The 19864-nt window shown below is 39.3% G+C and overlaps 1 protein-coding gene and 1 long non-coding RNA gene across 3 annotated transcripts; both read right to left on the bottom strand.

The window, feature by feature from the left end:
* Nucleotides 1–1837: 1837 nt before the first annotated feature.
* LOC117807201 lies at nt 1838–5680 on the bottom strand. Its single transcript, XR_004629926.1, has 3 exons — nt 5470–5680; nt 4568–4661; nt 1838–2630 (listed from the first exon to the last, which is right to left on the bottom strand). It is a non-coding gene; the product is annotated as an uncharacterized LOC117807201 (long non-coding RNA).
* Nucleotides 5681–6609: 929 nt separating this feature from the next.
* On the bottom strand, nt 6610–19864 carry LOC117807192 (cilia- and flagella-associated protein 69-like). Of its 2 annotated transcripts, none has more exons than XM_034676313.1 (23): nt 19492–19864; nt 19107–19226; nt 17023–17082; nt 16872–16937; nt 16393–16502; nt 16221–16297; nt 15151–15249; nt 14497–14649; nt 14061–14235; nt 13681–13804; nt 13509–13557; nt 13289–13410; nt 12762–13191; nt 12560–12675; nt 12282–12400; nt 10415–10496; nt 10145–10337; nt 9639–9776; nt 9300–9376; nt 8774–8971; nt 8580–8657; nt 8417–8485; nt 6610–6794 (listed from the first exon to the last, which is right to left on the bottom strand). In XM_034676313.1, the coding sequence occupies exons 2-23, from the start codon at nt 19188–19190 to the stop codon at nt 6657–6659; spliced, it is 2757 nt and encodes a 918-aa protein (XP_034532204.1). In that variant the 5' UTR covers nt 19191–19226; nt 19492–19864; the 3' UTR covers nt 6610–6656. The 2 variants fall into 2 exon arrangements, with proteins under 2 accessions (XP_034532204.1, XP_034532195.1); XM_034676304.1 differs by lacking the exon at nt 19492–19864 and adding an exon at nt 19319–19485.

The raw sequence follows: 19864 nt of genomic DNA, 5'->3' as shown, positions 1-19864 counted from the left end.
ATCTCCATATTCTTTAGTATTAACCTGCATTATTTTATTTCTATGTGTTTAGGAACTTGATGACTGTCAATATGCATCCTCTTTCATCATGACATGACATCCCTTCTTTTAAAAATCCCATATTAATAAGAATCAGAATCAGAAATATTTCATTTATCCCAGGGGGAAATTTAGTCATTAAAGTTGCTCCTATACACAATAATTAAGAATATCAAATAATATTAATAGAAGAAGTAATTAATGAGATATAAATACAAATACAATGAAAATAATGATAATAAAAGTATGTCCAGAAAACAGAATAAGCTACGTAGAAAATAAATGGTTGAAGTCCCCTGAGATCAGGAAGAGGGCACTCTGGTAGTCTTTCTGGAGTCTGGCTATGGCAGCGTTGAGAACGTTGGACGCTGCAGTCGGGTTGGCAGAGGGGGGATGTAAATAGCTACCAGTCTGACATGTGAGATCTCCCTGCGCAGACAACATGGTCTGAAGCTCGGAGGCCCACAGCACTCTTGGTGCTATCCCGGTACTGATTAAAACTAAACTTCTCTGGAACATAAATACTAGCATATGAATGAACATGCTAAAACTACCTGTCACGAAATAAATTATACTGGAACAAACTTCTTATGAGGTATATTTTGATTTTAAAGTTTCACCCATATACCATCTGTTATAATGGAGGAAGCAGGCATTATTAACGTCACTGCTGCTGCCTTTCTATGCCAGGCTACTCTTGTAAAGAGAATTTAAATCTCAATGAGTTTTTTTCCTTGTTACATTAAGGCTAAATAAAAAGCCTGGGGGGAGCTCCAATTTGTTTTGGCTTCACTTTATGTGAGCTATCACGTTGATCATTTGTTATAGCCTGTGGTCTTAACCAACCCACTGAGAGATATATGTTTCTTTCAGGGTTTGATACTTCACCATTTAAGGCAACAAGTTATTACCCGTGTCTGTCTGCTGGCTGGTGCTGTGCAGATTGAGTACTGAGATGTAATTAGAGCTGTTTTGCTGAAGCCTAACAAGCTGCTGCAGGAAATAATGATGGAGGGATGAGAGTGAACTAAAAACGCTCAGCTGGTGGACAGCACAAAAGTTTGAAGTTTAGTTTTGTGGTTCATCTTTTATATTTGTTTTAATGGTCACTTAATTGTAGTTAATTGATGTAATGTCCATTTTAAGCTCTTAAAACACCAAGTAATGCTTTGATCTCCATATGTGATGCTTTATAGCAAAGTTTCAGGAGCAGGACCACACCTCAATCGCGCCTCCTCCAACACTCTTAGAAATACAAACCTATCCCCTCATCCCCTTTCGTTCTCACATTCCACACCTTTACTTCCCACCTCTTTTCTTTCTATTATCCTTCTTTCCTTCCATACATAGGGCCTTAAATGTTGGTTGTGCCGGTGGATCCTCTTATAAGCTTCCCCTAACCAAATTGCATCCTGTTGATGGTGTGATCCTTGCTGGTCTTCATACTAATGTCAATACGTTAGGATACATTTTTTTTCAGCTTTTCAAAAAATGTACCATAAATGACTTTAACTCACAGTCTCATTGTTGTCACAGAGCCTGGCTGCTAAATCACTTCCTCTGTCAGAGTTTTATCCCCATGAGTTGCTCTTTTCAGTCTGTGCAGTCACCTGAAAACTTCTGTTTCCCACTAAACTTTTTCCACATAGCTGAAGCCTGAGAACCTCAGCGCTGATTTAGCCATACCGAACATGAATATACACACATCCTCACACAGGTTTCAAAAACTGTGAACTTTTTTTATTGAGAATTTCATTTATTAAACAAAATTGTTTCTATACAAAGTGAATTTAAGTAACTCTGTACATTTATAGACATATTGTATTTACTCCCAGTAAAAACCTGACTTTGATAAAAGTACCTTTTTGAAGCTATCATGCTTTTTTCATAGTAAATACTCAAAGCGTGAAGCTGCTTTGTGATTAACAATCTAAATTTAAAAGATGAAGGTGCTAAACTATGAATGAATGAATGAAATATTCTGAAGGAAAAGTGCTAGCTCGTGACTAATCAACAAATACAAGCTTGTTTTTAGATAAAATTTCCTACGCAATCATTTCATAAGATTTCTGGACTTCCTCACACAGGATCAATACAGACTGCATGCTTAACTTTAAAGCAGGGACCCTGATATGTTCATTTATTGATTTGAATAGAAATGTTGATCAAATATTCTGACCTATCAAACTACGGCCTCACTGATATTTGCTCGTAAATGCCATGACTGTACAAAAAGTGACATTTTTTTTTACTTATTGACAAATCTTCCTGATCAGTGCTTCACTTTTTCCTCCTGGCACACTTAGATTTTCCTTCTATCAACACCACAAACACAGACACTCTCTCTGACCCCCATCACAAACCCTCTGAGACGTACACAAACATTCAAACCACACACTGAGCCGCTCTGACAGGCCGAGTGATTCTCCCTGAGCTCAGCCGTGGTGGTGGTGGTGCTTCAGATGGACCCTGTCGGCCATCTGCCTAGCGCTGTACAGAGACACTCCCATCCCCAGTGTGGCCATCGTCATCGCGATGGGATCAATGAGACTGCTCTGTGGCTGCATCCGGACCTCACCTGAGACCTGACGCTGCAGGAGGAGAGAGATGAAGAAGGCACAAAACAGTTCAATTAGAGAGCAGTTAAAAGGTGTTATACACAGTTTTTGTAACTATGATGTGTCTAATTTCATGAATATCTGACAATGATAACATTAAAATCATCCTGAGGAAGTATTTGTTGAAGAATGTGACAAACATGGTAAATTTGAAACACTCTAAATTGATTTAATTGAACTTTAACAACAGTCTCAGCTCTACTTAATGTTAAGCACTTGTTAGAAATGCTAATATACTAATGAACTCACCAAAAAACAGTTGCTACACCCACTAAACATCAGCAGGTTAGCTCTGTCTTTTTGAGCATGTTAGCAAGCTGTTGTTAGAATATCTAAGACAGTATATGTGCCATTATTTGTCCTGAAAGAGCACCAATCATGACCCTAGAGGTATAAATATTAAACATGTTCAAGTTCCTGAGCTTTGAATTAAAATCTAAAAAACACTTCACATAGTATTTTTTATATTTGCACTTGTCTTCAACTGTGTTACTACACACCATCTCCTAAATATGGAAGTGACAGTCAGCTGAACATTAAAGCTCCTGTTAGGAACCTCTGTTTTGTGTTGATTTTGGTGCCCCCTGTGGACAAAGTGATACATCTTCTTTCTTTTATTTATATTGTCCTGTACATGTTTTTATTTTAATTAAACTTCATCCTTCTGTCTTTCAACAAACAAATGCATCACCTATCGAGTGTCTGTGTCATGTTATCTTTGCTATGATATAAAAGAGGCACATCCGTAGACTGTGTAAAATATGGACGTAGTATCCGTGACGTCACCCATCTGTTTCTGAAGTGCTGTTTGAGGCAAATCGGCAGCGGCAGCCATATTGCTGCTGTCGAGCCAGTGTGACGTAAAGAGGCGGAGTTTGAGCCTCCTAGCCAACAGCTGCAGCATTCCCGCAGGCAGCTGTGCCTCTCATTGGAAGACTTGTAATCTCAATATGTTCAAAATTGTTGCGTTAGAAAAAAATTCACCCCCCTCACAGTGAGAGCCGATGGAGAAACGAGCTATCCAGACTACACTTGTCTTTTGTACCAGACTGTAAACATGTTTATTTCTGCTGTAAAGATCGGCCTTTTCCCATTCATGTGTATGTGACTTCCGGTACTTCCAGAGCCAGCCTCAGGCGGATCCTCGATGAACTGCAGCTTTAAACACTTGCGCTTGGGCACATCTGACACCTACCCCCCTGGTAGTGCCTTCAGATATTAAAAAATGATTTATTAATGTGGTCAATCTTCATGCTGATGGTCTTGTTTACTTTTGAAGAACATACAGTGGCATCAATAATAACTTCAGTCTGTTTTATAATTTGTTAGAAACTCCTAAAAGGAGCTTTAAGTTGAGATTTTAGCACTAAATAGTGAATGGAGATGTTAAAGTATAAATCAATGAGATCTGAGCATCTCTTCATAGTAATGCTACCCTCTTGATATCTTCAATATTATAGCTTGTACTGTTTGTTAAAGCCAAATAAGGGGTAAAATGAGGAGTTCAGACTTTAGCCCCCCTGATGGTAGACAAAGAAGAGACACTGATGCAGACACTGTGCCTGACCGGTGTTGTGAGTCTGAACAGGTTATATAACGTAACCTCCTGAGACGAGCCGCTGTCATCTCCCTGTAAAATATTAATTCACCTGTTCTTCGTCACCGCCCTTTATGTAAAGTAACTCTTAACACAAATACCAGAAGTTCATTTGTCAGTTTCTTTACTTTTTAAATGTTTGTTTCACTAATTGGACTGATTTATTTGTGCTTTCTGGATTACAAAAACTTTAAATGCATCTTTCATGTCGTTTGAATGAAAAATATCCCATGTGTGCTGTATCATAACGAGTCAAATTAAACATAGAGACTCATGGATCATAGTTTTTGTGCTGTGAGGAGGTGTGACCCACCTGCAGGAGACGGAAGTATCCTGGTGTCAGTCTGCCCAGCCTGATGATCATTTCTGCTGCTTGCCGGAGCTTCAACAACAAGTCAACAACCTCCCTGCAGTGTGGGAAAAAGTGTCATCAGTACTCCAGTAGATCATGTTGATTAAGTTGGAAAGACATGTGGGAAATATTAGGGATTCAAAAATTGATCTACTTCTCTTAAAGAAACTTAAATGCTTTAAAATGGTTTTTTTTGTTTTGCTCCTAAATGTCAAGGATTAGACTTTGATAGAAAAAATCCTCTTGACAGAAGTTACATGATTTCATAATCAGAAGCAAAAGATAATATTTCTGTTAAATACTTCCTACGGGTATGAAAAGGTAAAATTAACTCATATTAGAAGTAGAAGTTGAGTCTGATTGGAACAAGAAACTTTGATGTCACAGAAATCGTCTCTTTATATCTCTTCATGTTTCCTCTCTGTATATCTCACGTCTTTTCAGAGGAACTATAACTCTAAAAATAGTTTTTTAAAGCACATATTAATGACTCTTTAATTATGTTTTTACTTCATTGAGACATTATTTACTTTTAGAAAAATATATTTTTTTTTAATCTAGCCTAAAACCATCCCTAATTCCATTCAAGTGCAGGTAACTTTCTTTGACAACTAGAATAATAAATCTTAAAATGATCATCTTATTAAACAAATTAGAGGATTTTTCAGTGTCAACAGAAAACAAAACCGTTGTTACTTTTAATCTCTGTGAAAAAACAACAACTAAAAGGACTAATAATCTAGATTTTTGGTTAAAACATAGAAAACAAAACTCTGTCTCACAGTCTGAAGTTAATATATCCTTGGGAAAGTAGACCAGCACCCAACAGGGATCCCTAAAACAGCACCCACACTCCCCCTCACCTTCATCAGCAGCTCAGCACCCACAGACAGTCAGACAGTCAGTCAGCATGTGAAGCCCTTCAGCAGCCTGAACAAACAGCGGCAGCCTGTCGCACTGAAGAGGCTCCTGTGTGACCCTGCTCTTTTGTGCAATATGAACATCCCACTCCAATGGGTTCCACACAAACACACACACATACACACACACACACACACACACACACACACACACACACACACACACACACACACACACACACACACACACACACACACACACACACACACACACACACACACACACACACACACACACACAAAAACTCACACACACACACAGAGTTGCATGAAAAGCTTCAGCCTGTCAGAGCTGATTTGGTCATTCAGCCAGTAAAAAGTGTGAGAGAAGGGAGGGTAGAAGAAGCGTCTCTGTGCAGCATGTTGCACGCTTGAGGAAGCATGTGTGTTAATGCGCTGCAGTGACTTATGTAACCCAGAAAGATGAAAATACTTCTGAAAAAGTGTCTTGAGTGGGGCTTGTGGGTACCACTGATGCTCGAAGCAAAGGCTAGTAGCCGTTAACCTCGGACAGTGAAACCTAACAGAAGAATGTTTTTATGTTTAAAGTAGTTTATTGGTTAGTTTGATGTTACATAAGGCCTCCGTTTCCATGATGCTAAATTGATTGTTCAGGGTCTCTCGTGCTGCCCTGTGGTTATGTAAAGGAATAAATAATAGATGCATAGAAACATTTTAAAACATCATACGTCAATATTTAAGCATCTGAAAGCTCTGACTGAAAGGTTTGCAAACAAATATCTCTATAAAATGTCGTGAGGTGAATTTTCCATCTGAAAAACAATGTGAGGATGTATTTATCCTTTAATAAAATAGCAGCTGCAGAGTGCATCAGACCACAAAGACCACACCGTGTACTGTACTGTGTGTGTTTGTGTGTCAGACATGGACTAGACTACAAGATGCTGATTGTGCACATCTAGTGACCTCATGTCTGCATTTTCTAATAAAACTCTCCAGTATTTACAGACGGGCTGAATCAGCTCTCAGAAACAAACAGCTAAACATGATAAATGTGTGCGGTGTGTGTGAAATGTTTCTGTATCTGAATTCAAATCTATGAGAAAAATAAAGCTGCAACCCTCAAAGTAAGAGCTTTGTATTGAACAAGTTACAGAAACAGTGCTGAATTATTCGGGATCCAGTCCTGCTGGTCTCATGCAGTCCTGACCTGCAGAATTGATGGCAGTTCTGGCAAGTGTCACTTTTATTCCTGCAGGTCCCGCAGCATCCGTGGTTTCTTCATACATGACTCGCTCGATGAAGTGCTGAGACACACGGGAGGGTAAAGAGGAGTGTGATCATCAGTGGGAAGGTCTCCTTGTTTCACAGCAAAGCTCAGTATAAGAGCACATTTCATTTGTTAGTGGCGGTGCTACTAAATTATTCAGATACAGGGTGGAAAACTAATTTGTTTCACAGACACGGTTTGAAGTTTTTGCTCATGTTTGACTCTTCTTCTGAGTCAGGCCTTCTCTATGTTGGCCCTGAAGGACAAAACAAATTTACAAAAGATGAAACACTTTTACAAAGTTGGAGACAAATTTACATTTTGGAAAACATTTGTACATTTTATAAAACAAAATTACATCAGCAAAACACTTTTACCGAGGCCAAAACACATTTTCATTTAAGAAAACAAATTTACAAAATTAAAAAAACACATTTACAAGCGGTGAGACAATTTTACAAACGATGGAACACTTTTACCATTCCTGAAACAAATGAACATTTATTTTTAATGGAAAGGGAATGTACCAAACACCAGAAGTGATCTGGTACCAAACTGAGTACCAGTACCAAACGGAGTACCAGTACCAAACGGAGTACCAGTACCAAATGTTGCTCTGTTTGGTTTCTCTCCATCCAAACAAAATAAATGACCCCTCACTCAATCACTCAATCCTCCCGGATCACTTCCAGTATTTGGTACATTCTCTTTCCCTTAAAAATAAATGTAAATTTGTTTCAGAAATGGTAAGTGTTCCGCCGTTTGTAAAATTGTCTCACAGCTTGTAAAAGTGTTTTGATTTTGTAAACTTGTTTTCTTAAATGTAAATTTGTTTACCAAAATGCTTTTTTTTCATACTTTGTAAAAGTGTTTCATCTTTTGTAAATTTGTTTTGTCCTTCAGGGCCACCCTACTTCTCAGATCCACAATCATTAAACACAAGTCATTGCATTCATTTATAACAGATTTCTCCTGCAGCAGTACGATGAAAGGGGGTAAAAAGGACAGTTTTTACAGCCTTAGTAGACAAGATTAGTAAATTGACAATAAGCACCGCCCTCATAATGATTCCCCCTTCACTTATTACTTCACTAGGTGTCAAAATGTTTGTGGTTCAACACATTTTTTGTCTCTATTGTGAACCAGACAATAAAGCCTTCATTTTCAAACCTTAACCCAAAAAAAATGTTTTACTACATGTCATGTTATCTCTGCTTGAAATGCGGTTCCATTTGTTACTCAAGGAAGGAGATGGGCAGGTCTGTAGAAGATCATTGTTGATGTTTTGACAGTCTGCCAGTAGAGGCCAGTAAAGGTCTTAAAAAGTCTCATCAGAGCTCATGAGCTAGTCACCTTTCTAAACACACTACAGGTTTTTATGATGTGTTTTTGAGAAATTTAGTCAGCACAATCAATTGCATGATTAATATTTATGAGAGAGCTAGTCCTGATTTTACTCTGTTATTCCGGCAGCACTGTTTCATTTTATTGTCTTATTTGGTTTATGCTGCACTTTGTAACTTGAGATCAGAAAAATGCTAGATAAATAATTATCATTAATACTTGTATTATTTAACCCAGACATCCAATCAGCTGCAGTGATTGGCACAATACTGAAACTTAAAATCTGTTGAATTTTATAAAGGTTGTTACTCTGACCTCATTGAGACGACCTGCAGCATCTTCAGGCTTTGATTGGATGTGTTTCTCCCTTTGAGCTTTGACTTCCTGTGAAAGAAGAACACAAAATCTGTAACTAGTAAAATAATGTTAAAGATATTCTAATCAAATTGCTGAATATATCTGTAAACTGAGATAGAACCTTCATGGTCTCATAGTTTGAAGTCTTGGAAACATATCTGTCCCATGCTTTGGCTGTGAGCTCCCGCTGACACGTAATCTGTCAAACAGTAAAAAGAAAGTCCACTGTGAGATGTTGAAGTCCAAGGAGACTCTGAACTCAGTCACAGCTTTAAAGTTCCTCCTATCTGTGATATTGAATTGAACCCTCATCACCTCTGAGTACATGAGCTCCTCCTCGCCGAGCTCCTCCTTGTCCCGCTGCTCCAGGATGCTGTTCTGCTCTGCCATGACCCTCCTCGCTGTGTCCTCTGAAATCTTACAGATCGTGTTCAGAGCCTCCTGGTCTGGGCTGATCGGCCTCACACCTTCCAAACGCAGCTCTCTGATGATCTCGTCCCAAATCTCTCCAGCCTGCAACAGAAGCAGAAACACAGACACCTTGATGTTTACAGAGATCCTACGGCATCTTTTCTCTCTGTGATAAAATAGGACTCGAACATTTTCTATTGTGATTTGATGAGAGCTTTAAAACCTTATGTGTGACCGGAAGCATTTTATTAAAGACTTTCTGCTTACTGGTCAGTGTAAACTACTTTAAACTCCTTGAACAAAACGATTATTTAAACACATTTGGAAACCTTCACTCAAATTTAAATAATCCTGATAATCCTGATTTTAATTTCTGCAGAGGTCACGTCCAGCACTGACAGTTTCTTTACTCAGTAAGCAGCAGCTCTACCTTGAAGACCTGGTAATTCCTGACGATGCATAAGGTCACATGATGTTTCGTTGACAATCCAGGAAGGTTCTGAAATCCTGCAAAAGTTATAAGTTATGAGTTTTTACATCAACACTAAAAGCTCAGCAAATCTTTTCCTGCACGATAATTTGCATCAGGTTTACGGTAATATTGGCTTAAATGCGCTTATATTTACAAATGTCTTAGAATACATATTCAAAGATTCCTGATGAAATCATCATCATCTATATACGACAATGATGTTTATGTCTTGGTTAAATAAGAGACCCTGTGTTTACTGTCGCTATAACTTGTCCATGTCTTTGATAAATGCTTTACCAAGTTTGCAGAAGATGAAGTAAATCTTGGCCCGCAGGCCTTCTGATATCTCCAGCACTGCTGCGTTCTGTCCATTAGCAGGAAATGACAGCTGGGCGTCCTCCTGCTGTTTCAATGTGAGGATGGGCCTCTGGGGATCTGAAAGAAGGACAGATGTAGCTTTAGCTCCAGCATGCCCAGGCAACATTTGATCCAGAGGGAACAAGAACAACTTGCCCGCAGTCATAATAACTTTTTTTAGCTGTTGCTTTCATGCCTTTGGCGGATTTGTGGGCCCCATGATCAACAGCAACACTGACATTGTCCTGCATAAGTATTCTGAAACTTTCCTAAGAGCTAATGGTTTGTCCCAGCTAAACTTTACACTTGATCTTCTGATGACCTCTTACAAACAAGTCTAGATACAAGTGGTATACATGTATTTAAATAGCATATTCCAATAGAAGTGACCCCATCACAGCCTGGTCTTTGACTCATTCTTGTTTCACCTCTGGCTGTAGACTGACCTGCGATGGTTCCGTGTCTGGTCCGGCTTACTTTGGTCTCCTTCTCCTCCTCGATCCACAGCTGCAGCAGGAGTCCAGGAGCTGTCTGCCCGCTGCCGTCCCTCCAGCTCAGGATGTGAGGCAGAGTGTTTGGGTTGTCACAGAGCTCCAGCAGAGTGGCCAGGACAATGCAATGAACACATCTTGGGCTAGACTGTTGGAGAGTTAAACCCACTCAGTACTTTAGATTTAGATTCATGAGGACACACTGAAAATGAAACAACTACTCACATTTAGAAGGTCCAGGAGGAGAAACACTCCCTCTTTAGCCAGGAAGTAATCCTCTGTGGTGTGGCAGCCGATGATACAGGACCTAAAGAGGGAGCCATGCAAACTCCCTTAGTAATAAATAAGTGCTTTCCATCTTATTTGTATGGTGGCCCTGAAGGTCACAAAACACAAAAAAGTTCCCAAAAAAATGAAAAATATAGAAACCACAATAAGAATTTAAATCACTTAACCCTCCTATTATGTTAGGAGACACCTCTTCTGTCACATGCTGCCCAGATGTTGATTCTGTATCTAGCTGGTTTGGAAGGTATATTGGAAGGAACCTCTGAATTAGTGATGGGAAGTTCGGCTCTTTTCAGGAGTCCAGGAGTTCGGCTCTTTTTGACTTGGCTCCCAAAGAAGAGCTGGCTCTTTTGAATCCCGAACGGCTCTTAATTTAGGATCTTTTGAAGCCGTATGTTTTACCTTAACTTTGCAAAAACTAATGGTTCCTGTGTTGAAAACCCTTTTACAGACACTGTTTTTATGAGAAGCCTTATAATTGCCCAATTTTGTGCATTAATTCTGTTACAAAACCATTCTTACTTTTGTTTAGTATTTTAATCAAACTTTTTTATTGTACAAATTAACAAAAACTGCAAACATATCCACAGAGTAGAACCAGAAGCAAACAGAACCAGAACCAAACTCAAGGAAACAGAACCAGAACCAACTCAAGGAAACAGAACTAGAACTAACTCAAGCAAACAGAACCACAACCAAACTCAAGCAAACAGAACCACAACCAACTCAAGCAAACAGAACCACAACCAAACTCAAGCATACAAAACCAGAACCAAACTCAAGCAAACAGAACCAGAACCAACTCAAGCAAACAGAGCCACAACCAAACTCAAGCAAACAGAACCAGAACCAAACTCAAGCAAACAGAACCAGAACCAACTTAAGCAAAGAGAATTAGAACCAAACTCAAGCAAACAGAACCAGAAACAACTTAAGCAAACAGAATCAGAACCAAACTCAAGCAAACAGAACCAGAACCAAACTGGAGCAAACATTATTAATCTCCTCAGTCCAGGTTGGCATTGAGAAAAATCAGATGTCTCAGCTTGGATGGGCTGATCCGATTTCTCCTCTCAGTGAGTATTTGCCCGGTCTTTGAGAAGACTCTCTCGGAAGGAACAGATGAAGCCAGGATACACAGCCTCCCCTCCAGCACCTGTATCCTATATCCTCACATGTGATTGGCCGCATGGCCGCCATGCTGACCAATCAAAACAAAGTTCTGATGTGAGCAGAGCTGGGGCTGAGCACTGTGAGAGCTGAGCAGCTAAAGGAAAAAACAGGGAGCCGGCTCTCTCTCGATACGAGCCGGCTCTTCTGATTCACTATAAAGCATCGACTCTCAGAGCCGCAGCTTTTGATCATGACACATCACTACCCTGCTGAGAGTCCCCTCAATGTGCGTGGAGTTTGCCCACGGGAACAGTGTGTGTGTGTGTGTGTGTGAGAGAGAGAGTGATAGGGATGAAATATGTCATACAGTTGCAAAGAAACAATTAGTATTTGACACTTCTGACTCCTTTTAGCCTCCACTTTTACTGTCGGGTCAAATTGACCCACGAACAGTATCTATGCAATATAAACATGCAGGGGGGTTGCAAATATGTGAAAGGAACTATTTTTATTTCATATGTTGATTACGCTAATTAATGCAAGTAGAAGAAGTTTCATACCAAAAAAAAATGTATATATTTTTTTTTAACTTTGAAAAGGGTCAATCTGACCCTGAACATAACAGGAGGGTTAAATAAACCAATTAGTCAGATAAGTTAATGAAAGTTTTAAGAGGCTCAGCTAAACTGACCTAACAGAGTCCACTGTGGTCAGGATGAGCTTGTTGTGTCCCAAACCGCTGTAGAACTTGTCGGAGCCTTTCTTCAAGAAGTGAACCGTCATCTCGACTCCCTCTGACCCAAACAGCTCCTGTGGTGACATCACAGCGCTGTCAGTGTGGATGAACTATACATCATGAAACTAAAAACTTCAGGTTCTGATGCCAGCATGAAATTATTCCTGACAGTCCAATATAAATGTAAGGAAGGTTAGAGAGAGTTTTATCATGGTGCATAATCTCAGGTTTACCTTTCTGTGCATGTCGCTCTCACACAGCGTTGACAGTATGAGCTGAATATTTGTCTTTATCTCCACATCGATGATATCCTCTTCATCAGGACTTGCTTTCATCTGCATTAAAATATCTGTCAAACATACAACACATGTCTATAAGTACATTTAAATCTTTCTGCAGATATTTTTCAGTCGCTCATGATTGTGTTTGATTTACCCAGGAGCTGACTGATGAGTCCTTGATCGCTGAGGTCCTGGTACACTGACTCTTCCCCTAAAGACGTCACAGATCTCAGCACTCTGATACAGTGTCTCATGTGAGCTTTCTTGCTGCCTCTTCCTCCTGTGCTGTGGAAGCTGTGGCCCTGACCGAATGTTCGATCTTTCCCACTCTTTTTGGTCTTTGTAGTATCCTCATCCTGCGTAAGGCACCAGCCCAGCAGGAGCAGCAGACTTGCATTCCCCCGAAAGAACATGAAATCATCCAACATGAGCCGAGCAATGGTGGCCAGCGTGGCCAGTCCTTGCAGCAGGAGCTCCTCCTGCTGGACAGAGGACCAATGACGTGAACCTGAACACTCAGAGGAGGCAGAAGGTGGCCTTATGAGTATCAGGAGGTACTCCATAACTTGAGCATCTTTAAAAAGCTGAAAGAGGAAAACATGGAGGGTGTTATGGTGTCACATTTATACTTATCGTTCCATATTATATATTGAAACATATACAGTCATGCTCGTGACTGACCTGCAGGGCAGCAGAGTCTTTTGACATTAGAACCAGCAGGTTCAACAGCAGCTCCTTCATTTGAAAGTCTTCGGAAGTGAATTTGAGCTTGAGATTGCGGACCAAGTGGTCCTGATTTTGTACTAGAATATAATTACAGCATGTATATCATCATAAAAGGTTCAGCTACACACAGAAGCATTGATGATACGAAAATTCATAAGAAAAGAAATGTTCTTACGCTCTGGAAAGGTGGCAAGAGCAACAAGCTGTTTGGCAAATAAACTCTCCTGAAAGTCAGAAACATGTTGCAGCATATTTAACACAGCATTTTGATGTAGCCGGCATACAAGTGACTAAAACTGACAGCTTTAATGTTATTTCATCAGTATCAGTGTCTATCGGGTACTCACGATAAGAAAGGAGTTGGGATTATCGGCAATGAGAGTTGTGATCACCAGCAGATCATTTCTGAGTTCGAGGTCAGAGTGTCGGGAGGCGTTCGTCAGCTTGTTAATAAACGCTTCTTTCAGAGATCTACGACAAGATCAACAAAACAAAACTTTATATTCAACAGTACAGAGAAAGCACACAGAAGGACTCAAACCTGAAACGGTTTTAGAGGATAGATAAAAAATAACTTTACCTTTCAGCATATCTATATATCTATCTATATATATATATAAAATCTTATGTATTTAAAAATGGTGTATCAATGAAACAGGGCATTTCCCAGAAAACTGTCCTCATCAGACGTATATCAGAAAGTCTTTAACACATGAAATAAACATACATGACACACTCCATGCTGAGCTGTGCAGCGACTTCCTCCTTGTTGCCTCTCTCCAGAAGGTTCCAGAGGATTCCTGAGGAGCAGAACAAAATCTGACCGGATGGGTCCGGTTCGTTCATGTGGAGAAACATCATCTCTGCTCCTCGTGCTTTTAGCATGGACGCACAGTTCATATCTGTGGTTAGATAAGAATAAAAGGGATTAAGGAGAAGTGATTAGAGTTAAAACAACTCACTGACCTGCTGACATTGACGTAAGGACCCTTAAATCAGAGTTTTGAGTGATTGTCTGATTTTTCTTTGGTATAATGAGATGATTTGTGTTCTTGAGGGCTGGCTACTTTGTGTAATGAAGGAGGTCATCAGTTAGATTGACATGTCTGACAGATTCCCTCCTCCACCTGTTCAATGATGCTAAAATAAAACCAGTTGCTGACCAGAGTAGCTGGAGAGGATCAGAAGAGTGTGCAGGAGCTCCAGCTTGATGGATTGCTGGTTCTCCAGAGCGGCCATGGAAAGCAGCATCGTCTGAGCCAGGTCACTGCGCTCCAGGAGCTGCAGCCTGTAGCCTGGAGAGGTCGGCTGAAGCCCTGCAGAAGTTAAAAATGACAATAGGATGAATTCAAGGATGCAGGGTGTGGACATGAAGGGGGGAAAAAAGAAGTCAAGACAAAATTAAACGGATGAAGGAATAAAAGAGGAAAAATATAGATTGTTATCTACATGTGCATCTTAAGAAATTATTTGAACAATGACAAAAAGTAAAACAACATTAACACAACTATTAAACATAAGGACATAAAATATATAAGCTCCTGAGAAAAACAATGAAACAAAGAAAGGAAAGAAAAAAGAAAAAAAATAACATGACGTAAAGCCAATGAATGCCATCATATCAGTCGTAGAAATATAAGAAAGAAGGAAAGAAAAAAGACAGAAAGAAAGAAAGAGAAAAGAAAGACTAAGAGGAAAAAAGAAAAGGGCTTAATCAGGAGCATGCCACCACAGAAGCCATGAGAGAGCCTCACTCAGTGAAAATTGGTTGGAAGAGGAGAAAGTCTGAGTCTTTGTCTTGGTGTGACGGGCCGTACCGTCGAGCAGCTGTTTGGGAGCCACAATGTCGTAGAAGGACTTCACACATTCAACTATCTGCTGCCTCACTTTAGCATCTGACACTCTCATCAGACACCCTGCCAACAGAAACACATCGATCAGAGTCACTCATCATCGCTGACTCCTGGTTGTGAATCAGTAATTCAACTGCAAAATCAGAAATCAAAGAAAAACTCTGGAGTTTTTTGTCAAGCGTTATAAAAGGTTGATGCTTATGCAATACAGTCCAAGTCTGTAAATGCAACACGTGAATGCAACAATTACTGTTTCACAAGGAAAATCTAATCACAGTTTTTGAACATCACATAAAACAAGATGTTCACTGCAATGGATGATCCATTTGAAAGGATAATGCTGGGGATACTCTTACACACATTTATTAATGTACTGTCTACTCCTATTTAAGTTATACTTGCTCAAAGCTACAGTGTCAAGCTGTCTTAGAAAATGATTGAGGCTTCTGAAAATAAAGGAATTAAACAGATTATTTGTGACCTGCTTTTACATGTTTGGACATTATCAAGGAATCAATGGACAGTGGCTTGTGCGCAGATGGGGTATGAAAATTGTAAAATTTAGAGAAACTGAATATTTTTCTGTCTTAGAAGGACATTTAGAGTAATTACAGTCTTATCTATTAGGTTTTGTATCTGTGAATTCATTTGTATGATGTGTTCTTGAAGCTCAAAAAGGCTGGAGTGGAGAGAATTCTGAATAATTGCATATTTATCAGATACCAAGATCATTTCTGTTTTAACTTTCAGTACCTTGTCTTTGTTTTGCCATAAGTAAGTTAATGAATGTGCAAATCTTTACATATCAAAATCCTGTTGTACTTACACTCTTTTTGTCAGAACTAGAGTTGTACTAGAGGAATAAAAATAAGTGGCTGCTACGGGATCCAAAATTTTCCTCAAAGCTTAACCCTTGCTTTTAAAAACTGTGAACTGCTGTTTGAAGGTGTAATGTTTAGTAACAAAGAGCCTGTGATGTGCAATATCATGTAAACTTGACTTGTATTGACTTATATTAGTGTAAGTGTCTGTACCCATGTGAGAGAGGAAATCTATGACGTCCTGGGCGTAGGTCAGCTCATCAGAGGTTTTCTCTTTCAGGAAGGGAAGACTGAGTTCAAGCACAGAAAGATGTTAATGTTCAGGTGATGTTAGAGATGGTAACAGCAGTATGTGCGGGCTTAGTTTTCCTTTTAAGTTTCACACCTGCAAATTTTGATCGCCTCACGCAACATGGGCACATACTCTGGGTGATCCTCTGCTTTCTCAGCACAGACGTTGAATATTTTGGTTATACCTGTCAGGTCCTTCAAAAGCTTGGATTAAGATTAAGAAGCTTGAACATGCTGGGGTTTGATTTTACAGAGATAATTACCTGTAAGGTGGCTGAAGTGATGGGTTACTGACTCATCGTGATAACTGAGGCTATATCAGAACGGGGAAATGCTGACAGACACAGAGATGCAGTGGAAAATTAGAGCCTTGGGACTGAGGTTTGGCTCTGTGTGCAGGTTGCATGAGTGCAAATCTATTTCTAACACTGTGCCAGGGGACCACAATGAGGAAAAAATGACAACGTGCTGCAGTGTGTGACACCTGAGAGAGTTAATTTTGGAAAAAGGAGACACTCAGGGAAGAAAATTCTGCTTTGTCAGAGGTTAGCGTCAGCAGAGAGGAAAGGATACAAAACCAATCTGGCTTCTCTTGAGGAGTTTCTTCAGCTCGAACAGATGCCTCTCCTTCAAGTTAGCCTTCAGTAAAAACACAACGCAAAGAATTCATAGATATGACAAAACTTTCAACTTTAAAGGTCTGTTGACTTCCAGCTGAACTTACAGTCAAAGGGTCTTCAAGGAGACGAATCACCTTACTGAGTTCAAGACTTTTAGCACAGGCCTGTTGAAAAACGACAGTGTAGGTCAAAGTCTATTTCCTGTATTATAATAATTCTTCCATGATGACAAAGACTTGAACACAAATACTTTACATTTGAAATGTAAAATGAAAGAGATATGACATTAAAATCCTGCATCATATCATCAGTAATAAATGGCAGCATCTCTGAGTCTCCTTAGCAGCCTGTCCTTCTGAAAGCATCCAGACATTCTTCACAGCATGTCCTGCCTTATATATGTATTATTCTTTTTCATTTAACCCTCTAATATCCAACACTTTTAACTCTTTTTTGTACTGTCTTTTAATTCCTTTAATGTTTCAGTGTCTAGGATAATTAAACGAAGTAAAAATGTATTTTACATCATCTTGAAACTGGGGCAGTATCAAATTTTGCACAGGTTATCTACCCTTACATGTTAAAAAAACAGCCTCAATTTGCACATGACTTGTTTATATTCATGGAGGGTGTCTTAAAAAAATATTTACAATTTCAATAAAGTAAATATCAATTATAAAGGACTGTCAAATGTTTTTGATTCATGATCCAAAACGTATTTCATTTCAACCATATTACTACAAACCACCGGGGGTCTCAAGTCTTGAAGCAGTTACCCAGTTTTAGGAGGTTTCTCTTTTTCAGTTGGAGAAGAATTTAAGATTATAGACGGATTAGATTATGCATTAAGCACACAGTATTTCACTGATGGGGTATTCACTGCCATCTTTATATCCTTAGAGCTCCTTGACTTGTCACCACACCATGCAAAGCATCTTTGATTGACTTTAACTCAAGTAAGGTAAAAACTTAGACTTGACTCCTGGAATAATACACAACATCTCCCTGAAGTCAGTCTACGTTTACCTTTAAGACATTTCAGAAGTTTGATTTTAAACCTCCCATCCATTATTTGTTATTATTCAACATAATTATATTTTATTTTTCCCAGTTGTAATCATTAAACTTGGATATTTTAGTACATCTTAAGCTTTTTCTTACTTCATATTGTACATCGTAGGCTATTTATCATCTTTTATATATCTGCCCCTCACTTTGTTGGCTATTTTTTCCTGTAATTGCCTCTAACAGTCATTGTTAATGAGGGTTGCTTGCTCCTTAATGATCTCTGCAGTTAGATAAAGTTTGATTGATGAATAGGTTGATTAATCAGCATCAATAAACATAAATACCTTTGTTGTATCCTCTTATTTATTTATTCATTTATTTTTGTTCTTCTACTTCCTCTTCTACTTATTATTATTATTATTCCACTTCTGTGCCGGGTTTCACAGCCTTCAAATTGTGTCCGATTTTCACAGTTCAACCTTTATTTTTTTTTATATTTAAATTTTATTTTATTTTCCAAATAACAAGAAAGACAATGACAGAGACAATACACCTCATGTACAATAAGAATAATGCACAAAAACACACAAGAAATAAAACAAAACAAACAAAATAAATATACAATATTTTGTAAATAATGAATCCACAAAGTCCAAAATATGAGCTGACAGCAGTTTGTGACTCTACAAAAGATCAGTCACTAACTTCAAGGGTGGATGCATATTTCGGCTATACTGACTTGTCTGCCGAAATATGCATCCAACTTGTATTCAGGTATAGAGACAGAGTTTAAACTGTACATTGCCGTGGACAGCTCTACTATGAGCGGTGCGCGTTCCCGCGAGGTGCATGCAATTCTCGGCGTGCAGGTGTTTCTCGGCACAACACCTGCAATGTCTTTTCAAAGTCCGGATGCTTATAATAATGTGATGATTCTGGGCTAGAATCAGAAGTATCTCCTTATTGCTGAGTCCAAGTAGGAAGTACAATTTGATGAGGCTGTCAAGTAGGTCCATGATGCAGTGAAATGGTCAAAGGGCTGCTTGAGTTTGATTTCTCATAGATTTGCGACTTTATAAACACGAAATTTTTAAGTTTATTTCTCGAAATTTTACTTTTTTTTCTTCATAATGACCCTACTACGCCGTCCTTAAATCAATGAAAGGAAGTAATAATTTACCTGATTATACTGGGTCACCTCTGATCCTCTTGGTTTGAGTGCAGTGTCCAGCTTTCCTCTGTGCAACCCTCTGCCTGAAGCCATTTACAAATTTGGGCAACTTCCGTCTTCAACTTCTGACTTCAGAGGCAAATGCAAACATCATTTAACGTCAGTTAGAGATATTTTTCAGTTCAAAAACATGATAAACGAGTCCATTTGTCCTTTCTTACAACAGCGTTACGATGCTAATGACACGCTGATAAGCATCCATGTACGTTAACATAAACTCGAGTTGTCATTCTTTAACTAAACCATCTCAAAGTAAGGTCAAACGTCCTCCTGCTTCATTTTATGTTGCCCCGAGTTTGACGGTTTGACGGCGTACCACTGTTGCTATGGTTACCTGGTAGTACGGCGAGCAGCGGGGCTCAAAAATCCTCTTAAACAAAACGCCCTTTTAAACCGGAAGTGGTATTCTTGCTAACACCAGCGCATTGGTTCCCCCGCCACGACAATAAGAGGGAGACGGAAATAAAAATCACGACTCGCCAAAGAAACGAGCATAAAGCTCAATTTATCTCGTTTTTTTGGCCTCTTTCTCTCTGCACGGAAAATGATCAGCTGTGCAAGGAGGGGGACGCGACATCTGCTGGAGAGGATGACTGAAACAAACGCCAGTCAGCTTCCTCTAGAGCAGGAGTGTCCAAACTTTTTACAAAGAGAGGGCCACATATGATGTGGTCAGAATACCTCAGGGCCAGTGGCTCCTACTGAGA

This window comes from Notolabrus celidotus, chromosome 2 (genome assembly GCF_009762535.1).
Source record: "Notolabrus celidotus isolate fNotCel1 chromosome 2, fNotCel1.pri, whole genome shotgun sequence".
Taxonomy (NCBI): Eukaryota; Metazoa; Chordata; class Actinopteri; order Labriformes; family Labridae; genus Notolabrus; species Notolabrus celidotus.
Note: the sequence above shows the minus strand (reverse complement) of the source record. Positions and strands in the feature narration are given on the sequence as shown.